General features: G+C 41.7%; 1 protein-coding gene and 1 pseudogene across 25 annotated transcripts in view; both read left to right on the top strand.

Annotated features, from left to right (window-relative positions):
• Positions 1-26,797, top strand: part of SRPK2 (SRSF protein kinase 2) — a 247,474-nt gene that overhangs the window by 200,081 nt on the left and 20,596 nt on the right. For all 25 annotated transcript variants that reach the window (XR_009494210.1, XR_009494209.1, XR_009494208.1 and 22 more), the window contains 5 exons: positions 299-405; positions 18,200-18,365; positions 19,496-19,521; positions 20,982-21,228; positions 21,790-22,272. Coding sequence is in view for 21 of the 25 variants with exons in the window: in XM_024991039.2 (XP_024846807.1) it covers positions 299-405; positions 18,200-18,365; positions 19,496-19,521; positions 20,982-21,228; positions 21,790-22,272 (1,029 nt within the window). In the remaining 4 variants the exon portion in view is untranslated. The remainder of the gene's footprint in view (positions 1-298; positions 406-18,199; positions 18,366-19,495; positions 19,522-20,981; positions 21,229-21,789; positions 22,273-26,797) is intronic.
• On the top strand, positions 944-4,005 carry LOC132345081 (large ribosomal subunit protein eL8-like; annotated as a pseudogene).

Raw genomic sequence — 26,797 nt, 5'->3', positions numbered from 1 at the left:
CTGTGCTCGGTCTTCGTTGTGATATGCGGGCTCTGTAGTTGTGGTGCACAGGCTTAGTTGCCGCATGAGGGATCTTAGTTCCTGGACCACGGAACGAATCTGTGCCCCCTGAATTGGGAGCATGGAGTCTTATCCATTGGACCACGAGGGAAGTTCCACACTTTTGTTGTTATTGATAGTATTGATGTTACACTTTATAAAGAACTAATTCTTTTGCCAAGTACCACAGTGATTCTGCTTTTAGTAAGTGTGTCACTCCAGGAAATGTATCTAGAAATGATCCTTAACCCTGTCCCAGATGTCTGCATGGTCTTTGAAGTGCTTGGCCACCATCTCCTCAAGTGGATCATAAAGTCCAACTACCAAGGCCTCCCAGTACGTTGTGTGAAGAGCATCATTAGACAGGTGAGACTTATGACCTCAAGCCCCATCCTGCATATACCTAACTGGTCAGCCTTTCCACACAAATTACTGTTTGTTTGTTTAAAAATATTTATTTATTTTGCTGTGTTGCATTTTAGTTGAGGCACCCAGGCTCAGATAGCCCCAAGGCATATGGGATCTTAGTTCCCCAACCAGGCATTGAGCTGGCATTTCCTGCATTGGAAGGCAGATTCTTAACCTCTGGACTAATAGGGAAGTCCCAAATTACTGTTTTGTTTTAAATAAAAATAAAAAATACATACACAGACACATATCTCCCATTTTAAAGATACATATATTACAGCGCTTAACACTGTGAACTTGTTAAATCAATTTTATATTGATATTTACTTAATGATAAGCTATTCTGTCGTATGAAGAGAGTAATATGTAAATGTAAAACACACGTTTCTTTTGGTATCTGAATCTTTTTTCACATAAATGATTCAGTAAAATAAATTGTTTTATCCAATATCATTTACAAAATGTTCCACTTAAAAGATAAAACAGATAGCTCTCTACGCCAGCCCTTCAAGATGCCGAAGGGAAAGAAGGCCAAGGGGAAGAAGGTGGCCCCGGCCCCGGCCATGGTGAAGAAGCAGGAGGTCAAGAAGGTGGTCAACCCCCTGTTTGAGAAGAGGCCCAAGAATTTTGGCATTGGACAGGACATCCAACCCAAGAGGGACCTCACCCGCTTTGTCAAATGGCCCCGCTATATCCGGCTGCAGTGGCAAAGGGCTATTCTCTATAAGTGGCTGAAAGTGCCTCCTACAATTAACCAATTCACCCAGGCCTTGGACCGACAAACAGCTATTCAACTGCTTAAGCTGGCCCACAAGTACAGACCAGAGACAAAGCAAGAGAAGAAGCAGAGGCTGCTGGCCCGAGCTGAGAAGAAAGCTGCCGGGAAAGGCAACATCCCCACCAAGAGGCCACCTGTCCTTCTAGCAGGGGTCAACACTGTCACCACCCTGGTGGAGAACAAGAAGGCCCAGCTGCTGGTGATCGCTCACGATGTGGATCCCATCGAGCTCGTGGTCTTCCTGCCTGCCCTATGCCACAAGATGGGGGTTCCCTACTGCATCATCAAGGGCAAGGCCCGGCTGGGGCGCCTGGTCCACAGGAAGACATGCACCACCATAGCCTTCACACAAGTCAACTCGAAGGACAAGAGTGCCCTGGCTAAGCTGGTGGAAGCCATCAGGACCAATTACAACGGCAGATACAATGAGATCCGTTGTCACTGGGGAGGCATGTCCTGGGGCCGAAGTCAGTGGCTCGCATTGCCAAGCTGGAAAAGGCAAAGGCCAAAGAACTGGCCACCAAGCTGGGCTGAGTGTACACTATTGAGTTTTCTGTACATAAAAGTAATAAAAAAGATTCTTCAAAAAAGAAAAAAAAAAACAACAACACAGATAAACATGTAATGTGTTGTTTTTATTTGCTATTTCTTAGTATTTGGATGAAGGGTAAATGAAAGATAATATAAGGAATGCTTAAGTTATGTAGGGAATATTTGTACTTTTGCCTTGACAAAAAAAAGACCCTTCAGTTAGAATCTGTTTGAGTGATGATACTTAAGCAGATGTTTATAGAATGGAAGTATCCACATATGGAAGATCTCCTTCTGATTAGGAATGTTTCCCAGATTCAGTTTTCTGCATGGAACATACCAGTCTTTGACTCATTGTCCTTAAAGCCTAAGGTAGGAAAGTTGTAGATATGTCTTATTCTGGATTACCTATTCTGATGTAATGGATAATATCTGTGGCTATTTCTGCAGTGTAAGTAATATCAAGGAGGTTGCTTGGTTTGCTTGAGAAGAGGACTAGGTGGTTTGGTTCTCTTTTTTTGGTCCCATGGCCTAAAACTTGAGCTAGATCTGCCTGAAGATTCTATACCTGAAATATAGACCTTGATCCAGAATTCTTAAATAAGAAAAGAGTCAGGGAATGATTCACAGTTAAGGAATTGTGAATTTTAAGATGTGAGTGTCTGAAGAAGAAGCTTCCTGACAGTTGTAGAGGTATTTGCATGTTGGCATATGTGTGTAGGTTTTTAAATTTTTAAAAAAATTTGAACCTGAATTTGTTTTGTTAAAAGCACCCTAGATACTGCTTTTGAAATTGTGTATAGGACACTCTGTTTATTCAGTATGTTGTTCATCTCTTTATTTACCTTTGCCTTTTTTGTACTGCAAATTGGCAGCATATCTTCTAACACTGTAGATGGTACTTGAGAAGAGGGGCTATACTGGCTTACCCGGGAGGACTGCACTCCCACACTGTAGTGTGCGTGTGCGTGTGCCTGGTGTGGATCCATGGGTAGCTTTTGTTTAATATATCTGTTCCCTTGTAGGTTTTAGATAGTAGCATTTTAACTCATTATTTTAACATGCCTAACATCTCAAGTGAAAAAAACAATAACTTTCCTTTGATTTAGACGACGATTCATGTTAAGGGAAATGTTAATTGGAGTTTTTTGATCCCCAAATGTCCCTTTGGTATATATAACTATTAGTGTCAAATCTAAACTTTAAAAAAAGAAATCTAGTTAAAATTTTGAAAAAATTTGTTATCTAATGTAAATTTCCTACTTTATCTCTGATAAATCCTGGAAATCTTGAAAGATTTACATATTTTTTATTTTGATGGAAGAAAAATGCCCATTTATTTTTCTTGTAGTTAAAATTAAGAAAAAATGCACATTAAGAAATAACTTATTATTTATGACAATTCTAATTTCTAAATATGAAGTTAAGAAAGCATGTGAGTATAGTTTTTTTAATTGGAGTATAATTGCTTTACAGTGTTGCATTAGTTTCTGCTGTACAACAGCCTGAATCAGCTATACATATACATATATCTCCTCCCTGCTGAGCCTCTCCCCCCACCCCCGTCCTGCCCCTCTGGTCATTACAGTGCACCGAACTGAGCTCCCTGCGCCGTACGGCAGCTTCCCACTAGCTGTCTTACACGTATGGTGTATAATGTCAGTGCTACTCTCTCAGTTCCTCCCCCCGCTTCTTCCCCCACTGTGTGCACAAGTCCATTCTCTATATCTCTATTCTTCCCTGCAAATAAGTTCATCAGTACCATTTTTATAGATTCCTATATATGCATTAATACACAATATTTGTCTTGCTCTTTCTGACTTATTTCACTCTGTATAACAGACTCTAGGTCCATCCACATCACTACAAATGACTCAGTTACCTTCCTTTTTATTGCTAAATATGTACATCTTCTTCATCCATTCATCTATTGATGGGTATCTAGGTTGTGTCCATGTCCTGGCTATTATAAATAGTGCTGCTGTGAACATTGGGATACAGGTTTTACATATTTTAACAAAGTACATAATTTCAGAAATAACAGCTTGAATGTATATCACACAGGTTCTGTCATCCCCTACTGTTGCCTTAGGTGTCACCACAACTTAAGCTTGGCAGTGTTAGGAGAAGATGAATTAGCAGAGGAACTGTCAATATTTATTTTGTATTCCAGAATAGAAAACCAAAATCTTGCCATTCTTAGCTAATAAAAGTGTCTCTAAATCTAAATAAATTGTTCTTGAAGTGTATTGAAACTTTAATGCATACTTACTGAACAAATGATTTAATGAATGTAATCCTCACTTTAATTTATGTACACTGCTCCTTAGAGAGTAAGAACTCATGTAGTATTTTATTGGTCTAGAATAATTTCAAGATGGAATTTTGATTTTATGTGGTCTGCACTTAGTTCTTGTAGGCATTGTTAATAGAAGCTTTGTTTTGCTTTAATTTGACCCCATCTTTAATTTTCTTTAAGAAAAATACCATGAAATCTGGATTTTTTCCCCCTCTAAACTTATATCTCTCAAAGTAGTACATTGTTATATACCCCAGGCAATAATCTCTCTGTCTGAATTCCCTTTGAGTCATCCTCTGGGCTCAGTACTTTTGATTCCAGGAGGATCCTTTCTTAATAGACCCACTCATCTCTGTCACTCCCCAGGATACAACAGAGTGGGCCAGCTTTCTAATATTCTTTCACTGTGCGGCCTCCTTCACCTCCAAAGTCCAGTGTGGCTAACAGTGTTTCACTCATCGCTGTTGCACCCAGCCCTCTCCCCTGGTCACCTACCATTGATCCCTTGGGGCCATGTATGTTTCTCGTGGTATTCTTTTTGTTTCCAGCACCACCTTCCTTGGTGGTCCTTATCACCTCACCTTTTCACTTCAGTTTATTCTGTTGACAGTTATTGTCCTCAGTAACACTTCACTTTAATAATTCATATCCTTATGTAGAAACCTTTAGTGGCATTCTGTTGCATGTTCTGGAAGATCAATATTGTTGGCTTTCATGAAGCAATGTATAGAGTGATGTAGAACTTGGGTGTTGGTGTCAGAAATAATTCTATGTGTCCTTAGGTTTCTGAATCCATGGATTCCACCAACCATGAATTGTAAATATTCAGGGAAAAAATTCGAGAATGTTCCAAAAAACAAATTTGAATTTGCTGTGCAGACAACTATTACATAACATTTACATTTTATTTACAATTATTTCTGTAGTAGTTACATTGTGTAAAATACTGTAAGTAATCTAGAGATGATGTAAAGTATGTGGGAGGATGTGTGTAGATTACATGCAAATACTGCTGCCCTTTCACCATAAGGGACTTGAGCATCTGGGGCTCTTGGTATCCTCAGGGGAGGGTGGATGTCCTGGAACCAAACCCCTGTAAATTCTGAGGGAATTTACAACTGTATACGCTACTCCAGCTAAAGAACTTTGGCCAAGTTACATAATCTTTTTAAGCCATAGTTTCATTATGAATAAAATGAGAATAATAATGGTACCTTCATTATTATTGTTAAGGTATAAAGGGATATTGCTATTAATAATTATGAATATTTGTTCAGTGCTTACTGTGTGCAAAGCATAATTTTAAGTACTTTGTAAATTTTAATGTATTGAATCCTCACAATAAGCCTGTGATACTGGGTTTTTGTGTGCTTTTTCTTTTCTTTTTTTTTAAGGAAGTGGAACCTGCGGTTCAGTAATTTAGCCCCAGTCAAGAAACAACCAGTGTTTGTGGTGGAGCAGGAATTCAAACCCAGGTAGTCTGGGTTTGGAGTGTATGTGTTTACCATTTTTCCAAGCAACAAATAATATTTTTGGACTAGTACACAGCTCATGTCCAATAAAAGTTAAACCATGGCTCTTCTTATGAACCTGTTTAAGGTCTTCTACCATCTGATGAAAGTCCATGTTTCCCTTACAAACCCTGAATCAGCTCTTATTCCCTGGCAGGTAAATCTTTCCTTATTGATTAATTAATTAATCGTCTTTTAAATAGAGATTTGTTAGTGTCCTTCAGATACACAGTTTCCTTTCTAGAATCACCCAAATTAGAGTTTTCTTATGAATATTCAGAGATGTCCCAAGGATTTATAAACACATGCTGCTTTACCAGGATTTTTGTACATGATTTTTTTTTACTACTTTTCTCTAGGTTATTTAGAGAAAGTGCTTACTTTGCCATTTTTTTAAGCACCACATCTTTGATTCATTTCTTTTGTCCTAGTCTGTAGAAAATAACCATTCTTTATTTTCTACCATGTTTATAAAGACGCAACCAAAATTCCACTTCTATGACAAGGCTTCCCATACTCACCCATTAAGAGTGGTATTTCTTCCCTCCCCGGGGAAGTATGGCTGCAGCCTGCACTTGGTTCTTTCTTAATGATTGCAGAGCCTTATAATGTAAGCTAATGTTTCTTACCCCTGGCACTATTGACATTTTGGACTGGATAGTCCTTTTTTGGACTGGATAGTCCTGGGGCTTCCCAGGTGGCTCAGATGGTAAGAGTCTACCTGCAATACAGGAGACCTGAGTTCTATCCCTGGGTCGAGAAGATTCTCTGGAGAAGGGAGTGGCAACCCATTCCAGTATTCTTGCCTGGAGAATTCCAAGGACGGTGGAGCCTGGCCGGCTGCAGTCCATGGGGTCGCAAAGAGTCGGGCATGACTGAGCCACTCACACTTTCACAGTCCTTTTTTGTAGGGGCATGTCCTGTGCGTTGTAGGTTGTTTAGACATATATGTGGCTTCAGCCCATTAGATACCTGTGTCAGCCGGCACCACCCCAACCGTGACAATTAAAGAATGTCTCTGAGCTTTGTGAAATACCCTCAAGGAGGCAAACTTTCCTTTCACTGAGAATCATTGCAATAGTGGGAAGTGTGACGAGTACAGTTAAGTTTTAGCAATAGATTTAATTTCAAACTCTGACCTTGACATTTGCTACTTTGTGACCCTGATCAAATTACTTAGCTTCTGTAGGCCTGTGTCCTCATTAGTCACATCAGGATGATAATACGTAATTTGTGGCTTTCTTGTGGAGATGAGTTTGGAGGGATTGCTGATAAAGCTTTTGGCATAGTGATCAGCACAGGATAGCTGCTTTGTCTGCCCAGCTGTATTGTGAGCACCCTGTGTCCCCAACCATGTGTTATGGGTTCCATATCTCTTTGTAGCTTCCTTCATGTTGTAGGCAGTCTGGAATGAGAGGTTATCTTTCCTTAAATGAAGTAAGAAATGTATGTTCCTCTTACTGTACCAAGTGGCTGACCTTTCTGTGATCTGACGGGCTTGTAGATAAACGTTCCCACTTAGTTTTGAAATGTCCCAGCATAATTGAATCACTTGCTTTTCCAGGGTTTACCATACACTATTACAAATCCTTTGATCATTTTTTAGCTGTCCTCATTTAGTCCTGGTGACCTTGTGCAGGGTCGGGAGGGGCCATCCTCTGGTGGTGATGGTGAGAACACCCCCTTGCTTCCGCCCAGGCTGCTTCTCTGACCTCAGGTGGGGTCTATTCCCTCCCACCCCCAGCTTTCATTTCTTTTTCTTTTAGAATCAGCTTTATTGAAGTCAATTTTATGTTTAGCTTTTATTTCTAAAGCTGAAAGAAGAAATGGTGCTATGATGGCAGTATTTGTTATTTGTGGTGCATTCAAGATATACCACAAGTGATGGGGTTCTAAATACTGTTGCTGTTCTTTAAACACAGCTTTTACTTTCCTATGTAATCGAAAGGGTAGCTGATATTTTACTTTTTAAAACTTTATGGTTTAATTCATTGCCCTTTGCAGAAACCTTTTGAAGAAGTGGCGGCTTACCATTAAATGGGGCTTGGTAAGGGCATGGTGACTTTGCTGTGATACACAGGTACAGCGTGTAGCCTGGGATTTTTGAATCATTACTCTTTCAGTCATCATGATTATCACAAACATGCATTATGCTCTTGCGGGCACTCCCTGTTTTAAGTGCTGTCTTTGTGTTATGCTGTCTAGTCCTCACCACAGCCTTAGGAAGCTAGGGGTGTTCTTACCTCCACCCTGAAGGAGGTATTAAAAGCTTCTCCAGGTTCCACAGTTACTGTGGGAATCAAGGCTGGAATCTGGATGGTGTGATCCAGAGTCCATGCTCTTGACTGCGGGCTAGTATTGTTAAGGAATGTCTACTCAGGAAGATTTGAAGCATTTTACATTATAGCATGTCTTGTGAAAAGTGTGCATTCATGTTTCTGGAGATGGTCTACTTTTACATTAATAGTGGAAGTAGCAATTAGATCATTTTAAAGTACATTACTTAATTGGTGATATGTACTGCAATATGTAAGCTAAGGGACTTTCCAAACGCCTTGCTTTTTCAAACCCACCTTCTGGGGGGTGGCTCACTTTGCAGACAAAACCAAGAATCAGGTCCCCACCCAGCAGGCTGTTATCATGAATTTGTCAACACCTGTTACTTATTTACCATTTAAATGATCTCACCGGTCCTGCTTATCAATGAATTCATTATGATCAAGCCAATATTGTTCAATTTTTAGAGTAGAAAATTGGTTGGTAAGCATTTTTATGCTCTTGGATTTGCCCATGTGGTAGTACAAATGATTCTCTACTAACTTGAATTCTCCTCCTCAGAGTGCTGGGTATGCAACTCAGAAATTCAGGGAAGCTGCTCCCTTCAAGGGAATCGAGCCCCTTCCCCAGCTCATTCCTCTGCGCTGCTGCAGTGCTAGGCAATGTTTTATCTTTTGTCCTGACTGTATTCAGAAGTTAAGTACAGCTACTTAACTTTCTCATTAATTTTCGCTGTCCAGAGTTGGAAAGAACAAGGAGCAGGGAGATTTCAGGACAGAGTGGATGAGGAAAGTGTCCGTGTCTCTCGTCGTCGGTGATTGTGGCAGGTGTTCCCCACACTTCTCCTTCAGTCTAGCATGTGCTTGTCGGAGCAGCTTGTAGCATTTACCTCCTGTCTGTCCTCTGTCCTCGTGAGAAAGAGAGATCCTCTGGGAGCTTTAGCTTTCCCAGGAGTGAAGCCTCTGGCTTGAGGAACACTCTCTGCTGTTGCCCTCCATGTCCACAAGGACCAGTGTCCCCGTGTGGTGCTGTTGCCCTGGGCGCTCCCCTGCACGGCCAGCCCCTCTGCTGCTGGTCGGGTCTCCCTGGTGCTGGTTACAAGGCCTTGCCCATGTCATCAGAGGTCACCCCCTCTCCTTGCCCTGCGTCCTTTGTTCTGGTGTGGCAGAAGAAAGGCGCCCATATTGTGACCAGAGTCAGAAGAGAATGTGCAGAATTGCTCTTGTTCTGTTTCTCTGTTCAGTTTAGAATTTAGGGGGAAGCTTTCTGTGGGTGGTGAGCAGACCCTGGGAGATACATTCAGGTGAAACCTCCATGTTATTCTCAACTTACTCCTCCCTTTCTGTATGTGACAGGACCGATTTCTAGCACACCGAGGTGGAAAGGGAGTTAGTTTATGTTGTTAACACCAGTAATAAATGGTCTTTCGCATGGTTCATAGGTGCCTAGACAGAAATATTAGAGACTGTCCTAACCAAGTGCCTTATTTTATGGCTGAATTTGAGGTCAGGGGAGGGAAGAGACAATCTGAGCCATAGCTAGTCAGTTCCTGAACCAGAACTGAAATCTCCTGGCTTCCAGCCCAGAGCTCTGCCTGCAGGCCTGCACTACTGCTGCCTCACACGGAGAGAACCAGCCCCTGCCCGTGGGGTGGGAGCCGCCTCCCTGGAGTGGGATGCAGCCTGTTCCTGGCCCGTCTGTGATTACTTGACCTGGGGTCTGATGATGGAGCAGATGGCAGCGAGGATCTCTGCTGCCTCCTGCTGATGAGGCCAAGTATGTTTTTTAGGCAAGAGATATACACGTTCTGTGGTAAGACAAGGGAGATCTATCCTTGAGTGTGAAATTTGATTCATTGATTGTTTTTTTTATTGTTATAATATTTGGCATAAATGTAAGATTGCCTATCATTTTTTGATTTTGGATTTTGGGATGCTTTAACTTCACTGGCTGAGAACAGAAATGCTGTTTTTGAAAATAAAATAATTCTTATAGCTATGTATTTTAAAAATGTATCAGTATTCATTAAAAGAATCATCAGGTAGATCCAATTCATATTATAGATGGGAGAAATGAGACCCAGAGAAATTTAATAAAAGACTTAGCGAAGTTATGTTTATTAAGTCAGTATCAATACAAATCTTCTGACTTAGTTCATTTTACCATTTAGTTAGAGCTTCTTGTGAGCTAGACATTGTACTGTGAAGTTTTCATACATTATTTCTAATTCTTCTCACATTTCTGTCTAATGGATAATGTTCCCCCTTTTATAGATAAGAAAGTGGAAGGTCAGGCAGCTTAAGTACCTTGCCTTGTGAATGAGTGATTGAGAAGTAATGCAGGGGTGGTCTGAGTCCCAAGATCATGATTTAACAGTGTTCCATGCTGTCTCTTAGCTGTTTTCTTCAAGATTTGCGTTATCATAGTTAGTTTATCCCTGAAAGCAATAGTCTTTTCCTTGTGTTCAAGTCTTCTCTTTATGTTTGTTGTTAGACATAAGCAATATTTCTTGAGGAAGGTTAACTGTGTTGAGTGCGGTTGTTGTTCAGTTGAGCAGTCATGTCCAACTCTGTGACCCCAGGCACTGCAGCATACCAGGCCTCCCGTCCCTCACCGCATGGAGTTTGCCCAAGTTCATGTTCATTGCATCGTTGATGCTGTCCAACCATCTCATCTTCTGAACGCCTTCAGCTCCTTCTGCCCTCAGTCTTTCCCAGAATCAGGGACTTTTCCAATGAATCGGCTGTTCGCATCAGATGACCAAAATACTGGAACTTTAGCTTCAGCATCAGTCCTTCCAGTGAATATTCAGGGTTGATCTCCCTTAAGATTGACTGGTTTGATCTCCTTCCTGTCCAAGGGACTCTCATGAGTCTTACCTAGCACCACAGTTCAAAGGCATATATTCTTTGATATTCTACCTTCTTTACAGTCCAGCTCTCACAACAGTATGTGACCACTGGCCAAGACCATACGGACTATACGGACTATTGTTGGCAGAGTAATGTCTCTGCTTTTCAACACACTGTCTAGGTTTGTCATTTCTTTCCTGCCCAGAAGCAGTCATCTTCTGATTATATGGCTGCAGTGATTTTGGAGCCCAGGAAGAGGAAATCTGTCACTACTGCCACCATTTCCTTTCTATTTGCTATCATTACGAACAAAGCTAGTGGAGGTGATGGCATTCCAGTTGAGCTATTTCAAATACTGGAAGATGATGCTGTGAAAGTGCTGCACTCACTATGCCAGCAAATTTGGAAAACACAGCAGTGGCCACAGGACTGGAAAAGGTCTGTTTTCATTCCAATCCCAAAGAAAGGGAATGCCAAAGAATGCTCAAACTACTGCACAATTGCACTCATCTCACACGCTAGTAAAGTAATGCTCAAAATTCTCCAAGCCAGGCTTCAGCAATACATGAACTGTGAACTTCCTGATGTTCAAGCTGGTTTTAGAAAAGGCAGCGGAACCAGAGATCAAATTGCCAACATCTGCTGGATCATGGAAAAAGCAAGAGAGTTCCAGAAAAACATCTATTTCTGCTTTATTGACTATGCCAAAGCCTTTGACTGTGTGGATCACAATAAACTGTGGAAAATTCTGAAAGAGATGGGACTACCAGACCACCTGACCTGCCTCTTGAGAAATCTGTATGCAGGTCAGGAAGCAACAGTTAGAACTGGACATGGAACCACAGACTGGTTCCAAATAGGAAAAGGAGTACATCAAGGCTGTATATTGTCACCCTGCTTATTTAACTTCTATGCAGAGTACATCATGAGAAACTCTGGACTGGAAGAAGCACAAGCTGGAATCAAGATTGCCGGGAGAAATATCAATAACCTCAGATATGCAGATGACACCACCCTTATGGCAGAAAGTGAAGAGGAACTAAAAAGCCTCTTGATGAAAGTGAAAGAGGAGAGTGAAAAAGTTGGCTTAAAGCTCAACATTCAGAAAACGAAGATTATGGCATCTGATCCCATCACTTCATGGGAAATAGATGGGGAAACAGTGGAAACAGTGTCACACTTTATTTTTTGGGGCTCCAAAATCACTGCAGATGGTGACTGCAGCCATGAAATTAAAAGACGCTTACTCCTTGGAAGCAAAGTTATGACCAACCTAGATAGCATATTGAAAAGCAGAGACCTTACTTTGCCAACAAAGGTCCGTCTAGTCAAGGCTATGGTTTTTCCAGTGGTCATGTATGGATGTGAGAGTTGGACTGTGAAGAAGGCTGAGCACCGAAGAATTGATGCTTTTGAACTGTGGTGTTGGAGAGGACTCCTGAGAGTCCCTTGGACTGCAAGGAGATCAGCCCTGGGATTTCTTTGGAAGGAATGATGCTAAAGCTGAAACTCCAGTACTTTGGCCACCTCATGCGAAGAGTTGACTCATTGGAGAAGACTCTGACACTAGGAGCGATTGGGGGCAGGAGGAGAACGGGACGACAGAGGATGAGATGGCTGGATGGCATCACTGACTTGATGGACGTGAGTCTGAGTGAACTCCGGGAGTTGGTGATGGACAGGGAGGCCTGGCGTGCTGCGATTCATGGGGTCACAAAGAGTCGGACACGACTGAGCGACTGAATTGAACTGAACTGAATGGGGGTGGATGCCATGATCTTAATTTTTTAAATATTTAGTCTTAAGCTGGCTCTTTCACTCTGCTCCTTCACCTTATCGAGATGCTCTTTAGTTCCTCTTCACTTTCTGCCGTTTAGAATGGTATCATCTGCATATCTGAGGTTGTTGATGTTTCTCCCTCCTATCTTGATTCCCGCTTGTAACTCATCCAACCCGGCATTTCTCATGATGTGCTTGGCATACAGGTTAAACAAACAAGGTGACAGCAGACAGCCCTGTCGTGCTCCTTTCTGAATCCTGAACCAATCATTTGTTCCATACAGGGTTCTAACTGTTGCTTTTTGACCTGCATACAGGTTTCTCAGGAGACAGTAAGATGGTCTGGTATTCCCATCTCTCTAAGAACTTTCCACAGTTTGTCATGATTCATATAGCCAAAGGCTTTAGTGTAGTTGATGAAACAGAGATAGATGTTTTTCTGAAATTCCCTTGCTTTCTCTATAATCCAGTGAATGCTGGCAATTTGATTTCTAGTTCTTCTTCCTTTTCTGAACACAGCTTGGACACCTGGAAGTTCTTGGTTCGCATAATGCTGAAGCCTAGCATGTAAGATTTTAAGCATGATTTTACTAGCATGGGAGATAGCTGCAATTGTCTGCTGGTTAGCACATTCTTTGGTATTGCCCTTCTTGGGAATTGGGGTGAGGATTGACCTTTTCCAGTCCAGTGGCCACTGCTGGGTCTTGCAGATTTGCTGACATAATGAATGCAAAACACTGATGGCATCCTCTGTTGGAGTGAAGTCGCTCAGTCGTGTCCAACCCTTTGCAACCCCATGGACTGTATGTAGCCTACCAGGCTCCTCCATCCATGGGATTTTCCAGGCAAGAGTAGTGGAGTGGGTTGCCATTTCCTTCTCCAGGGAGTCTCCCGCATTACAGGCAGACACTTTACCATATGAGCCATCAGGGAAGTCCTGTCCTCTAGGGATCTGGATAGTTCTGCTGGAATTTCATCACATTCACTAGCTTTATTAACAGCAGTGCTTCTAAAGGCCCACCTGACTTCACGCTCCAGGATGTCTAGCTCTGGGTGACTCACCACACCATTGTAGTAATCCAGTTCATTAAGATCTTTTTGATACAGTTCTTTTATGTATTTTTTTCCATCTCTTCTCAATCTCTTCAGTGTCTACTAGGTCTCTACCATTTTTATCTTTTATTGTGCCCATCTTTGGGCAGAATGCTCCCTTGATGTTTCCAATTTTCCTGAAGAGATCTCTAGTGTTACCTCTTTTGTTGTTTTCTTCCATTATTAAACACTGTTCATTGAAGAAGGCCTTCTTGTCTCTTCTAGCTGTTCTTTGAAACTCTGCTTTTAACTGGATGTACCTTTCCCTCTCTCATTTTCCCCTTCTCTTTGTTCTTCTGCTGTTTGTAAAGCCTTCTCAAATAACCACTTTGCCGTCTTGCTTTTCCTTTTCTTTGGTATGGTTTTGTTCACCGCCTCCTGTACAATACTACGGACCTCTGTCCATAGTTCTTCAGACACTCTGTCATATAGATCTAATCCCTTGAATATACTTGTTACCTCTACTGTGAATTCATACAGGATTTGATTTAAGTCATACCTGCTGGCCTAGTGTTTTTCTCAGTTTTCTTTAGTTTAAACCTGAATTTTGCTATCATAATATAAGCCACAGTCAGCTCCAGGGCTTGTTTTTGCTGACTATATACAGCTTCTCCATCTTCGACTACAAAGAATGGAATCGGTTTGATTTTGGTACTGACCATTTGGTGATGTCTGTGTGTGAAGTTGTCTCTTGTGTTGTTGAAACAGAGTATTTGCTATGACTAATGCAGAATTCAGTTAGCCTTTGTTTGCCCCACTTTATTTTTTGTTCTCTAAGGCCAAACTTGCCTATTACTCCAGGTATATCTTGACTTCCTACTTTTGCATTCCAATCCCCATTGATGCATAGAATATCTTTTTTAGGTATTAGTTCTAGGAGGTCTTCTAGGTCTTCATGGAACTGATCAATTTCAGTTTCTTCGGCATCAGTGGAATGGGCGTGCATGCTAAGTCGCTTCAGTCGTGTCTAACTCTGTGCGACCCCATAGACAACAGCCCACCAGGCTCCTCCATCCACAGGATTCTCCAGGCAAGAACACTGGAGTGGTTGCCATTTCCTTCTCCATAGACTTGAATTACTGTGAGGTTGAATGGCTTGCCTTGGAAACGAACCGAGATCGTTTTATCATTTTTGAGGTTGCACCCAAGTCCTGCATTTCAGACTCGTTTGTTGATTATGAGGGTTACTCTGTTTCTTCTATGGGATTCTTGCCCACAGTAGTAAATACAATGTTCATCTGAATTAAATTTGTCCATTCCTGTCCATTTTAGTTTGCTGATTCCTAGGACATCGTTGTTTATTCTTACCATCTCCTGCTTGATCACTCACAACTCACCTTGATTCGTGGACCTAACATTCCAGGTTCCTATGCAGTACTGTTCTTTGCAGCACTGGATTTTACTTTCGACAACCAGACAGATCCACAACTGAGCGTTGTATCCACTTTAGCCCAGCCACTTTATTCATTCTATTAGTATTTCTCCTCCACTCTTCCCCAGGAGCATATTGGACACCTTAGACCTGGGGGACTCATCTTTTGGTGTCATATCTTTTTGACCTTTTTAAATAGCTCATGAAGGTTCTCATGGCAGGTATAACTGGGGTGGTTTGCCAATCCCTCCTCCGGTGGGTCACGTTTTATCAGAACTCTCTGCTATGACGTGTCCATCTTGGGTGGCTCTGCATGAGATAGCTCATAATTTCATTGAGTTATGCAAGCCCCTTCGCCACAACAAGGCAGTGATCCATGAAAGGAATTAAATATCTGAAACCTTAAATTCTTACTGAGAACACTTTGCTCATCTCAAGTGTCTCATTTTCATTGAAATTCATTTTAACACATTTGGATACTGGATCATATTAACTCTTACTAAGTAGCTTCACACACAGTGAAACAACCTAAGAACTATGAAAGAACTAAGGTGGAAAGTTAGGAGCAACTTGTTCATGAGGTGGTAGTGAAAGATATTTTTGGAAAGATGCTGACATTTTAACTTTGAGTTAATATTTGATGATTAAAGTGAAATTTTAGTTGAAATAATTTAAAATAGTTTAAACTTTCTAAAAGTCTTATTCCTTGTACTTCCACAGACTGGAAGTCATCAGTGTACTTGTCCATTAATTTCTTGTACTTCTCAGAATTTCTCTTACTACTCATATATAAGAATTCCATGTGGTACTTCAGTTTGCACAAAGAAGATGCATGAATGCCAGTGAATATATACAGGCTCATTGAATTGTGTTCCCTTCAGAATTATAACTTTATTCTCTATGGAAACATATAATGATATATTTCCTACTGTTGGTCTTTTGACATTTTAAACATAATTTAAACATATTCTAGTTGAAGCATTATCTAAAAGATTAAATATTAATTTTAAGGTAAAAAAGTCAAAGCCTTGTGGAGATGGGGAACTTTGTTTATTGCTATGTATCAAACATCTGTAAGCGTCTGCAGCCTGTTATAGGAGCTCAACTGATGCTCAGTCAGTGAAGTCATGTGAAAGTATTTCCAAGGAAAAGTTTTTTAAATGAATGTGAGGATTTTCATCTTGGTTAAGAGACTCATGTTCCTTCTACTTTCCTTGCGAAACCTCTGTGCCTTCACTTACTAATATTTTGTCATCTTAAGATTGTTTGGGCTTCCCTGGTGGCTTAGCTGCTGAAGAATCTGCCTGCAGTGTGGGAGACCTGGGTTGGATCCCTGGGTTGGGAAGATCTGAAGAAGAGAAAGGCTACCCACTCCAGTATTCTGGCCTGGAGAATTCCATGGACTGTATGTATAGTCCATGGGGTCGCAAAGAGTCGAACACAACTGAGGGACTTTCACTTTCAAGATTGTTTAGCCAGAAACTGAAGGTAGACAGAAGCATTGGGTTTTTGCCGAGAACTTTTCCGAGTTGTTCAGTATTAGATATCTTCTGCTTATCTTTTCCTCACTTCCTTGTCTAATGTGATCAAGACCACCAAATGAATTAAAATGTTTGAATGAAGATATTTATCAAGTGCTAATGTTTATTGAGCATGTAGAATTTGTAATATATGGGAACATGAACTGTATTCTAATTTTAAAATATTTTTTTCCTTATGAAAAGAAAGAATTCCCCTCTTATGGAAATAATTCCAGAAAAACTTTGGCCTGACATTTAGGTCACCATACTCTGTAATTTTTATATGTATATATATATATATGTAATATATATAATGTAATTTTTGCTATATATGTATATAGATGTTCATAGGAAGCAGTTGAGTTAAATGTGTACATGTATGTGTGTGTGTATGTGTGTGTATATATATATTTTTACACACACACACACACACACATGGTAAGTATGTGAATATCTTGGTTTAGCAGTTTCTTTTAGTTCAGTACTATAGTTTATTGCCTGGGTACCAAAGCTACCTAATTCTCCTTTCCTACAATATTAGAAATGTACAGACATCATTAGCCATTATGGGAATGCAGATCAATGAGATACACACTTCACACCCACTAGAGTGACTAAAATGAAAAGACAGATAGCAAGTATTGACCATCATGAAAAAATTGGAATCCTTGCACATTGCTGATGGGAGTGTAAAATGATGCAGCCATAGGATAAAACAGTTTGGCAGTTTATTGAAAGACTAAAGATAGAGTTACAGTATGACCCAACAATTACACTACTAAGAAAAATAAAGACATGTCTACATAGAAACTTGTACATGAATGTTTATAGCAATATATTTATAGTAGCCATAAAATGGAAAGAACTCAAATGTTCATCATTGAATGACTAAACAAAATGTGGTATTTTCAGTGGAAAATTATTTGGCCTTTAAAAGAAATGAGGTATTGCTACATGCTACACATGGATGAATCTTGAAAGTATTGGGCCAGGTACAAAAGACCACTCTGTATCATTCCACTTACATAAAATGTCCAAACCCAGAAAGTAGATTAGTGGTTGCCTAGGGCTAGAGGCGGAGAAGGCAATGGCAACCCACTCCAGTACTCTCGCCTGGAAAATTCCATGGACGGAGGAGCCTGGTAGGCCGCAGTTCATGGGGTTGCTAAGAGTCGGACACGACTGAACGACTTCACTTTCACTTTTCACTTTCATGCATTGGAGAAGGAAATGGCAACCCACTCCAGTGTTCTTGCCTGGAGAATCCCAGGGACGGGGGAGCCTGGTGGGCTGCCATCTATGGGGTTGCACAGAGTCGAACACGACTGACGCTACTTAAGGGCTAGAGGGGTTGGAAGGAGATGGGGAGTGACTGCTAATGGGTGCAGTATTTCTTTGTGTGATGAACGTGTTCTAAATTATATAGTGATGACCATTGCACATCTAAGAACCATTCTATTGTACACCTAAAAGGGTGAATTGAAAAAAAAAAAGGTGAATTGTGTGACATGTAAATTACATCTCACCACAGTTGTTATTTTAATAAGCGTATGTTTAAATGCATTTGCTTCTATGAGCATAAATTATCTCCAGAATGATATCCACTGATTGCTTATGGGAAGGAGCTGGGTTCCTATCGGGCCCAAGTTCCAATTGTGCCTTGTAATGACTGTAACTATTTTACAAATAAATGTTGAATAATAAAATTATTAATAACTCCTTTCTGATTTTATGTGATTAGGTCCTTCAAGGGTTAGATTATCTCCACAGTAAGTGCAAGATCATTCATACTGACATAAAGCCGGAAAACATCTTGATGTGTGTGGACGATGCATATGTGAGAAGAATGGCAGCCGAGGCCACTGAGTGGCAGAAAGCGGGCGCTCCTCCTCCTTCAGGGTCTGCAGGTGAGAGGCTGGGCCAGCTTTGTCTGTGTAGGGGCATTGAGAACCTGCAGAGTTGTTCATAGGAAGCAGTTGAGTTAAATGTGTACATGTTAAGTTGCGTAAGAGCCCGATGACTGGTAATAAGTAGACCTTTTTCTTGAGAAGGAAGATGCCCCAATTAAGTTGTACTTTAATATTTGAATTACTTAGCTTTGTCCTCCCTTAAAAGGTCACTGAACTCTTCTTACCTGCTGCTTCATTTCCATTTGAACGTTGTCTGCGTTGGCCACTTCTCTACAGAGGAGTGTATAGTAACAGGTTTCCTGTAGCCGACCTACAATCAGCAGAATGCTTCCTTGTCTCCACTGAGCATAGTTACATCAGTGTAACTGGTGCACTTAAAATTAGTTACAAGAACTTCAGGGTGAAAGAAGATCAACTGACTTGAGCATTGGTGTATGAAGTTTTATTTCTGGTTTTCACAAGGTGTCAAGGTGGCCGTGAAGTGTGGATGATGCTTTCATCCTCTCTTCACGTGCTTTCTGCCCTAGTGTGTTGGCAGGTATACACAGGGACTGCAGAGTGAAGGCCCTCAAACTGAGGCTGTTGGCAGATGAACCACTTATGAATCTTGTTTTGTACCATCAGGTTGCTGTTTAGATAATGGAACCATAGTATGTTAAGCTTTTGACATTGGCCAAGTCTGTTCATGTCATTTCTAGACTATTTGCAGTAGTATTGGATCTATTTTAGTTGTATAAACTTGTGAAATAGTTTTCAAACATAGATGTGTAAATTAATTGTTCGTCTCATTGTCTGTAAACAAGTTGGGTTGTGTCACTCTTCTCCATTTTCTTATCAGTCAGTGTTTTGTGATTGTGTGTTTTTGAAATGAATGAGTGTTTAATTTCAGATTAATAAGAGAAATGACTCCATGTGAACCACTATGCTTTTTAAGAGCCAATCATTTGTTTGAGTTAGATAAACTTTCTTTAGGGCTCTATGATTAACAAGCGTTAATATTTAACAGTTGTTTAAGTTGCATAGCCATTGAAAGGCAGTAGTTATTTCATTTTACAGTTCAGATTACCTACAAAAAGATAAGTATCTGTTTCACTCTAAATGTTCGCTTTGTTTTGTTTTGTTTTTAGTGAGTACTGCTCCACAGCAAAAACCTGTAAGTACTCACACACATACTTATATTACCTCCTTGTCAAAAGTGACTGACTAGTCATTATTGAACTTTTCTAATTGTAACATTAGTTTTTGTTTCTTTCTGCAACAACTTTTCTTTAAGGGTTGTTTGAGGCAATTAGTTTTACTTTTTGTTGCTGTTGTTCCTTTCTCAATCACAGATGTTGTCATGTATTTTAGTGTAAAAGACAGCCATGTTTATAAATGCTGTGCATCCTTAAATATGCAAGACAATGTTTTGAAAAAGTGAAGTGATTTTTAGAGGTGGGATAATTAGAGCTGTCCCAAATTCTGTGTTTTCCTCGTGTACTTTCTGGAGTGCTGTTGGCTGAGTCTGATAAAATGTGAGGTTATAGAGATAGGGTTTTAAGTGTGATTATTCCACAAACACTTTCTATTATTTCTAATTTGCCTCTAAGTTACCTATTTTTTCTGAAGCTGCTGTTCTAATTTTTTTCTAGCTAGTAGTTAAATGTGAAAGAGCGTTATCTGTGTGGTCCTATCAAAATATGAAGTGTGAGCAAATAAAGCAGGCTGTTTGAAATTAAATTCTAGCCCAGAGGACCTAAACCTGGTTTAGTCTTGGTTCCAGTCAAGCATAGAATATATGTATATCTCAAGTTAATGGGTCACCTGCAAGTTTTAAAGATCTTTATGACCCGAAAGCCCTTGGAAGGAAATGTGCAGAACTCCAGAGTGCAGCCAGCAACCCTCAGTCTGGAGTGGGAGTCCCAGCAAGAGGGGGAGCTGTAAGAATTCTGCCACCTGGCCTGCTGAGCTCTGCCGTGGCTTGAGCAGCTTGCTTTGATTATTGGTTCTGTGAAAGACTGGAGGATCCCATTGCCAGTACTTTCCAAGTCAGATGGCCATGACTGGAGGCAGACTGAAACCATGGCTTTCTCTTTTTTTCCCTTTACTTCATATGCTCATTTCTTACAGTTCCTGCTGTCTTGGCTGTTGTTAACAACTTTGTGAGACCCAAGCACAAACAGTGCTGTTGACCAAACATGAATGAAGTACACCTGTTTTGGCAGACAGTTGAGTAAGACAGTAGAGAAGGGAACATTGTTAATACTTTGTAGACAGGCAGCAGCAAATGAAACTTGTAAGAGTCGCTTCTTGTCTAAAGGCAGGAATGCCTCAGCATATTTAGTTCTTAGAATTTAAAGGGAAAAGGCTTGCTGGATTTAAGCTGTATCTCTCCATTGGCAGGAGCTGGTAGTAGTCCCGCTACTTGATATCAGCACTGGTTTCTTTTTTTTCTGGCTTTGCTGCAACGCTAACCATATTGTGGATCTCATGTCTGGGCATGTGATTTTAATTGAATAGACCTGAGAAAACAGACTGTGTTGGTATTTGCCATGTTGCCAGCACTTAGACGCTGCTGCATAGTGCTTTAAAAAGAAGCAAACTGACCTGTGCTATTTTCTTAACATGTTGTAGATAGGAAAAATATCTAAAAACAAAAAGAAAAAAATGAAAAAGAAGCAGAAAAGGCAGGCTGAGTTACTGGAAAAGCGCTTGCAGGAAATAGAAGAATTGGAGCGAGAAGCTGAAAGAAAAATAATAGAGGAAAACGTCACGTCAGTTGTACCTTCCAATGAGCAAGATGATGAATACCACCCAGAGGTGAAGCTAAAAACAGCAGGACTGGAGGAGGTGGCCGAGGGAGAGACTGCAAATAACAATGGTCAGTGAACGCTGGAGAGCGGGCTGCACCCCAGGGCCTCACGCAGGGCGACTTGGCGCTGCTGTGTTTCAGACCTGAGGGTGATTCCAAGTCTTCCCTGGAGAATGTAGGAGCTGTCTGATACTTGCTTTGTAAAATATGCACCAGAAATAGGTTTCAAAATAGTTTTTGTTTTTTAATGGAAAGTGTCTGAGAAGCACCATGTCTTTATCATGTTAATGATTGTCCTTCATTTGTAATTAAGCTTTGACTTAACAGTAATGTACCCTTAGACAATCTCTGAAGATTATATAGGAGAGGGTAGAAAATGGAAATACAGCTCTGTTTATGCTCATTTTCTCTAAGAGCTAACTTTTTCTAATAAGAGGAGGCTAGTTATTTAGTAAACGAAAAATAAGATTTAGAGAACCTGGAGATTTACCTCGAGAGCCCAGAGGTGTTTGCTGTGTAGCAAGTGCAATTAGCATGCTCAAACGTGTGTCTTGTTGGAGAGGATAGATGCCTAGTGCACTCTGTTCAGGAGAGTGACAAGCTCTAATTCTCACCCTTCCACTTCGTAAGGTGAAGCTGAGGACCAGGAGGAGAAAGAAGACACTGAGAAAGAAAACACTGAGAAAGATGAAGACGATGTTGAACAGGAGCTCGCGAACATAGACCCTACCTGGATAGAATCACCAAAAACTAACGGCCATATTGAGAACGGCCCCTTCTTACTGGAGCAACAGCTGGATGATGAAGACGACGATGAGGAAGATTGCCCAAATCCCGAGGAATGTAACCTCGATGAGCCAAATGCAGAAAGCGATTACACGTATAGCAGCTCCTATGAACAATTCAATGGTGAATTGCCAAATGGACGACATAAAATTCCCGAGTCACAGTTTCCAGAATTTTCCACATCATTGTTCTCTGGGCCTTTAGAACCTGTGGCTTGTGGCTCTGCACTTTCTGAGGGATCCCCCCTTACTGAACATGAGGAAAGCAGTCCATCCCATGACAGAAGCAGGACAGTTTCAGCCTCCAGCACTGGGGATTTGCCAAAAAGTAAGTGTTCCTTCCCATGAGCTCTGCTTTCAGTCCCTGAGTGTCATGCCCCTGACAGATACTGGGAAGGGGATTGCCTGGAGGAGGTATAGCCATGTGTGTATGCAGTAAGCACTTTTATTTTATTACTTTTGTAACCGTGAGTAAGTTAGTATAATTTTAAAAATATCCTGGGCCACTAGGATTTCTCTTGCCCTCTGCATATCAGATCCCATTTCTGAGTTTTTTTTTCCTTCTTCTGTCTTAGTGATGATACCTTTGCAAAAGTTTTCCAAGTCTAGCATTTTGCCCTGTAGCTTTCTATAGTGTACTTCCATCTGATAAAAATGCTATGTTTAGTTTTTGGTTTTTTTTTGTTCTGCTTCATTTCTAGTCAAGGGAAGATGTGCCTGCTCTCTATCTGTATTGAGGAAAAAATATCTTTATTTTGATAGCTGTTCTTGATTACACCACTCTGCTGTTAAAATTTTAAAGGAAGTGACGTAGGTTTAAATGTGGTGATGGTGTATATCAAACCCTGATTTTGAGGGTAGATGCCACATGACATATCTCTGCCTGTAGTGTGCTGGGGGACTTCAGGAGGCAAACTGTGTCACAGTTGGCTTGCACTCTGGCCCACACAGGAAAAGCTCAGAAACCTCCTCTGCTCCCTCTGCTGACAAGAATGTTAACACATGGCGAGTCCGTTGATGAGCCAGTCCTGCAAATAGCTCAGGATGTTCTGCAGCCCCAGAGACCTGCAGAGTCCTCTGTTACTCACTGGCCACAGCTAGTCATCCTAAGGGTGTGGTTTTTCCTGTAACTTGGATAGACGTATTCTCCTGTCTACCTTTACTCTGACCAGGTTTAAAACTGCTTGAAATGCTTTCACAAGCAATGTGGCTTCATCTAAGGAAAAACTCACCTCTTATTCTCCTTGACCCTCATTCTATTCCCGTACTACTGCTGACACTTCAGGTACCAAGTGTATGTGTAGGGGCTTTCCTACGCTAAATAGCTCTCCAGCGCCGGCTCAGTGTCTCGCAGTTTAAGTAAAGTTTGACACTGCCTGGAGATAGTGTCACATGCCAGGGTCTAGGGCTCAGTTTCATCAGACTGTATCAATCTCCCACCCCCAACCCGTCACAAGTCCCAAGTCATCATCTCTGCTTCTGGTAAGTTCTGAATTGGAGGTTTCCATGATGCTGTCCTGGGGTTAGATTAATTTGTTAGAGCAGCTCACGGAACTCAGGAAAACAGTCAGCTAGCTGCTGGATGGTCTGTTGATGAAGAAAGGATGTAAGCAACAGCCGGATGGAAGGGATGCGCAGGGCATGGTGTCTGGGGAAGGTGCGAGGCTTTCATGCTCTTTCCCGAATCACCCCCTCCCTGACATACCTCCCGTATTCCTCTGTGGTACGGACTCACTGATTTCTTTTTTCTTTCAATTAACACATCCAATTGTGTGTTGTTATCATTTACAGCTTTTTTTTTTTTAATGCCAGAATTACCCCAAATTTGGCCTTTGTCAGCCTCTTCAGGTTGCTTCTTAGGTCCTTTTGACACAATCGCATTGCTCTCCAGGTGCCTCCTCGCTCTTCTAGAACCACGTGTCCCAAGTTCTTACTTGGGGCAGGACCCAGGCTGGATTCAGACTTGTTGCTGAGTAGTTTTTGCTATTAAGATCTTGTAAATGTTTTATAATGTACATAATGTATAGGAACAGTAGTATGTAAGCTTTATAAACACGCATATATTGAAATGAATGTTCAAACATCTTTTGTTGATGGAGTAAACAGCATAAAAAGGTTTAGTAATCTCAAGTGTAGCATGGTCTCTTCCCTATTTATTTTTAAGTCCTAATATCGAGTGTCTGTGTGAACGTGGCATGCTTGCTGATGCTTCTGGGAGAAAGAGCAGGTCTGGTTTTCCCTCTGGTGCCAGTCTCTTACCAAGCTGACCTTTTCGTTCATCCAGTCATTTGTTTGGGGGCACTCAGTTTGGGTTTTCAAAGCCTGGTCGTTGAACTGTGGACAGCCTCTGCACGGAGGTGCTTTGTTTCCTGTTGGGAGGATCCTGTCCTGGAGGCTGGCAGTTGGCCACGGGGCACTGAAGAACGGGAAGTGGGAGTAGTACCCTTCACTCAGTTTTTGTGGATCCTTGTTGTTGCAGCAGAGGGCATATATCAGGAAATAGTAGAAGAAATGCTGGGGCTGGAATGAGAAGATTGAGGATCACCTTATGTGGCAGGCTAGAGAATGTGAACTTCTCCCTGGAGTAATGGTGTAGCCACTGAAGGTTGGGAAGAGGAGGCAGGGTTCCTCTTGGATTATTAGCTGCTGGATATATATATATACACAAAAAATATTCTGGATATATATTTTACTATTATATAGTATTAAAGAGTCCTGGGAGCAGGGTGGCGCTTGCAGTGCACACGTCCTGTCGCCCTCACCTCGTGGTGGCCGTGTCGTCGGCAGTGCTTGGCTGGACGCTGGACCACAGCTCCACGCTCTTCTCTTTCCCACTCTTGCTTCCTAGATTGTTTCCTGCAGAGCAGTTCTGAGAGGGCTTTTTAAAGCATGCCCCCACCCCCCATCTCCAAGATATTTCCACGTCATTCTCTAAAGCTGACAGTCCCGCACAGTCCATCCCTAGCACCTCTCCTTCTGATACCGTCCCCACCCACCTCTGTCTCCCCTGCTGGTTCTGCTCCTCCCACACGGTCTTCTTTCTGAAGTTTCTCAAGGGCGCAAGTTTATTTCTGCCTCTCTGCGCTTTGGACTTGCTGTCATGTCTGCCCAGAGCCTCTCTCCTTCGTGCTGCCCTGCGTTCAGACCTCTCCTCAAACATCACCTTCTCAGAAAAGACCCCTTGGGCTGAATGCCCTCATCAGTAATCCATCTCTGTTCTCTGCTTTTTTCTTCTTAGCATATAGAGTTACTTGACATAGTATGTGAATCAGTCATTTTATTTACTTTATCATCCATATTCTCAACGAGCATGTGAGTTTCCTAATTAGGGTGTGGTGGCAGAACCTTGCTCTTCTGGTGCCCGGACGGCATTCACCACGTGGAAGGGACTCGTAAATACTTGGTGAACAGAGAGGTAAGGTTTGAGTGTTAAATCTTATAGTTCTGCTCTTTCCTTGGGCTGGCATTAAATCTCCTGCATATAAAGAGAATACTCATGCCTTCCTTGTAAGGCTGTTTTAAACTTAAAGTATCAGTGAAGGCCTGCACAGTGCCTTGCAGATAAGTGACGGTGGCTGTTCATCATGGCGGCCCCGCTGGGCGGCATCTTGGCACCCAGGCTCACTTGATGGCATGAATACAGTGTCACTCAGAGACTTAACAGCCCCAGCCCTTCCTAAAGCGAATTCTTCCTGCCTTTCTCTTTGCACTTTTCATTCCCTCCTTAGTAGCAGAGAGCAAGGATAAGCCATGATATAGTTGCGTAATAGTGACTGAATCAGGAGAGGTGATCTGATTTTTGGGCAAAGCAAAATCTCTATGATTATGTAGCGAGTGTGTGTGTCCCTGTATTTAAATGGGCCTTTTTGAGTGTTGTAGTCTGGTAACCTTTCACAGACACTTAGAGCAGGAAACTGTCACACTGAGAAAAGAGATGCAAACTGATTCTCTTTTACCTCCTGTGTGTTCTGAGTATGGTTAAATTTTTGAGGTAGATTTCCGAGTATCATTTGGAAGGCATTGTGTGCTGGGTAACTATGCACAGACAGAAACCCGGAGGCTAACAGCAGTCCCCAAAGAGACTTTGGTGCTCAGAAGCCAGGAGTATTAAATGCAAAGAAACTGTACCGGTCGTGCCTGGATTAACAATGGTTTGACTTTGTGATGGTTGCAAAAGTGAAATGCAGTCTGTAGAAGCTGTGCTTCACGTTTGGAGTGGTGGCACCTACCACGTGGCCTCTCATCCTTGGCTGGACCCTCTCTGGCCTAAATAGAAGCCTTGGCCTCAGAGGGCAGGTAGAGCAGAGCCCCTAGCTCTCCTGTGTTTGGTCTGCTTTTGTTTTGGGGGGTGAGGATGGTCCTTTTCTCTTCCTCCTTTACTGAGAACTGAGCCTCATGGTGTTTAAGTCATTTGTAACTTGTAGATGTTGAAAATTAAATTTGAATCCAGTTCTGCAAAGCTCTTATTCCACTGTTGTGCCTTCTGACTCTCCTTTATTTAGTGACAGGAGGGATTCATCTGGCCATTTCCGGTGCTGGCCATCGGTCTGTTGGGTCAGCATTTTTGTTTTCTCTGGGACTCAGTTTCTCAGCCCATTCCCTGTTCAGTGTGAACACCTCACATGTCTGTGTGGGTCTCTGTGCTGCCGCCCTTATCATTTCTGATTTCTGTGTTTCTTCTCCTTGGCTCATACCTGGCCTTTGGTGAGACCTTACGGTGTTACAACTTCTTCATAAAGAGGGATGTGGGCCTAGGGCAGATAGAGAAAAGGAAAACACCCGAGTCTGACTGACTCGGGTTGATCCATCAGTCCGAGGAACAGGTCTTGAGGGCTAAAATGTCACCCAGAGTT

The sequence above is a fragment of the Bos taurus genome, chromosome 4 (genome assembly GCF_002263795.3).
Source record: "Bos taurus isolate L1 Dominette 01449 registration number 42190680 breed Hereford chromosome 4, ARS-UCD2.0, whole genome shotgun sequence".
Taxonomy (NCBI): Eukaryota; Metazoa; Chordata; class Mammalia; order Artiodactyla; family Bovidae; genus Bos; species Bos taurus.
This window is presented reverse-complemented; position numbering and strand designations above follow the sequence as displayed.